The sequence below is a fragment of the Myotis davidii genome, unplaced genomic scaffold, assembly GCF_000327345.1.
Source record: "Myotis davidii unplaced genomic scaffold, ASM32734v1 scaffold1570, whole genome shotgun sequence".
Classification (NCBI taxonomy): domain Eukaryota; kingdom Metazoa; phylum Chordata; class Mammalia; order Chiroptera; family Vespertilionidae; genus Myotis; species Myotis davidii.
This window is the reverse complement of record NW_006281730.1, coordinates 43880-45924: the sequence shown is the minus strand read 5'-3', so window position 1 is coordinate 45924 and position 2045 is coordinate 43880. Positions and strand designations below refer to the sequence as shown.

The window sequence follows — 2045 nt, the reverse complement described above, 5'->3', positions numbered from 1 at the left end:
CTTGGGCCCCCTGGCCGTCCTCCTCCTCGTCCTCGCTATCTGTGCTGCCTCCACTCCGCACACCTGGGGGCTGGCCCAGGTGGGGCCCCCTGGCCAGTTGGCTGCTCTGCCAGGCACCGTCCTCCCCATCAGACTCCCCAGAGCCCTGGCCCTCCTCCTCCTCATCGTCATCGCACTGCTGGATCTGGTCCTTGTAGCAGATCTCCAGCAGGTTGGTGTTGGGGTTCTCATCGAGGGAAAAGGTGATGTTGGCCGTCTTGTGGAAAGGTGCGTTCACACTTTCCTCCTGCTCTCCAAACTTGTCGTCGTTGAAGTCGAAGTGGTCGATGAAGGCTGAGGTCATGCGCTGCATCTGGAATCCATGAAGGCCTGCTGCAGCACGGCCTCCTCGGGAAAGTTGAACTCCTTGAGCCGGTCGTCCTCGTCGTCGCTGGAGGAATGCAGGTGGTGGGTGTTCACCAGGTCCACCATGTTCTTCTTGTTGGTCTCGGCCAGGGGTCCTGACATGAAGGCCTCCCACTGCTCCTGCTGCTCAGCCGACATCTCCTTCAGCAGCTGCCCCAGCTGCTCGGCATTGGGCTCCTTCTCCGTGTTCTGCACCAGGGCGTTGGCCATTCTCGTCAGGTGGCCCATGTAGCCTTTCCATGGGCCGCCTGCGGACTGCACGCACTCGTTCTCCTCCCAGGACGTCAGGATGCGTTCCACCAGGCGGCACTGCTGCAGCAGGTGTTTCACGCCGAGGTTGGGGGCGGGTATCTCGAGGCTGCTGTCGGCAGGGGGCCTGGCACTCAGCATGGCGCTCACACACACCCCCACTTGCGTGTGCAGGAAGTTGTTGAACACATAGTGGAAGAAGAGGTCCAGCATGGTGTTGGGCACGTCCAGTGCCAGGAGCTCCTGGGTCAGGGCTGCGTCATTGGCGCTCAGGGCACTGGCAGCAGCTTGACAACATGCAGCCGTGTGTTGACCAGAGGCGGGGCCAGGATGCCCCACGTCGTATGCAGTGGCTCCAGCTCCAGTGGCTCGAACAGGAGCTGGTGGAAGTGGGTGAGCCGAGGGCGCAGGGCGTGCAGGGCGCACATGCTGGACACGGAGCTGTCCAGGGTCGCCTGGCCCAGCAGCTCCAGCTGCCCGTCCACACTGCTGAAGAAGTTGTTCACGATCACAGACTCGGACCTGCAGCAGGGCAGGGTGAGGGCAGTGAGCGGCCCAGACAGCCTGTGCGCATGCACATGCGTGTGCAGAACACTCCTAGAGAGGAGCTTGAGGCTGCTCCCTGCCAGGACATGAGGGCGGGCCTGCGGGAGGCACCCAGGGGCCTGGGTCCCTCGGGTAGAAGCCCCACTGTGTGTTGGACAGTGACGCCGAGGGGCCCTGGGTGGGGACGCCAGCTGGAAGCTGTGGCCAGTTGACTCGGCCTGTTTCCTCGGCTGTCAGGCGGGAACAGGACTCTCTAGGACCACAGTGACCCCTGAAAGGGGCCATGCCCTCCAGGAGCCGCAGAGCGGGGAGGCACCCACCGTGGCCGCCTGGGCTCCAGCAGAGTCAGCAGCACCTGGACCCCGCTGACGAGCACGGACGGGTTCAGCTGCCCCTCCAGCATGTTGCTCAGGAGCTGCTCGATCGTCTCCTGCTTCTCCAGGGTAGCCAACACCTGGTCGGGCTCCGAGCTGTCTTGGACTTGGATCACCTGCTCCCAGCTCAGGCAGATGATGTCGCACAGGGACTGGGATGCGTTGGAATGTTGATTGTCATCCTTTGATGGATGGATCTGCTCGATGAGCCGCTGGACAATCTTCTCCTCGTTGAGCCGGTTGACCACTTCCTGCCTCAGCTGGGGCTGCTTCACGCAGGTGAGGAGCCACAGCAGCAGGTCCATGATGGCCGAGGTAGTGATGTGCTGCAGCAGCAGATCCACGAAGCCGTCCTTCTTCCACAGGAAGGACACAAGCTGGTCTGTCTTGCGGTTGATGAGGATGCCCATGACCTTGCTGAAGAAGCTGGCCAGCAGTGGGTTGAGGCAGCTGCTGCTCTGGAAGCTGTAG

At 62.5% G+C, this 2045-nt stretch overlaps 1 protein-coding gene across 1 annotated transcript in view; it reads right to left on the bottom strand.

The window, feature by feature from the left end:
* The window catches only part of LOC102755587 (serine/threonine-protein phosphatase 6 regulatory subunit 1-like), a 13599-nt gene that overhangs the window by 1756 nt on the left and 9798 nt on the right, over positions 1 to 2045 (bottom strand). Inside the window, 4 exon segments of the mRNA XM_015565115.1 lie at positions 8 to 360; positions 363 to 938; positions 941 to 1176; positions 1521 to 2039. Coding sequence (XP_015420601.1) covers positions 8 to 360; positions 363 to 938; positions 941 to 1176; positions 1521 to 2039 — 1684 coding nt within the window.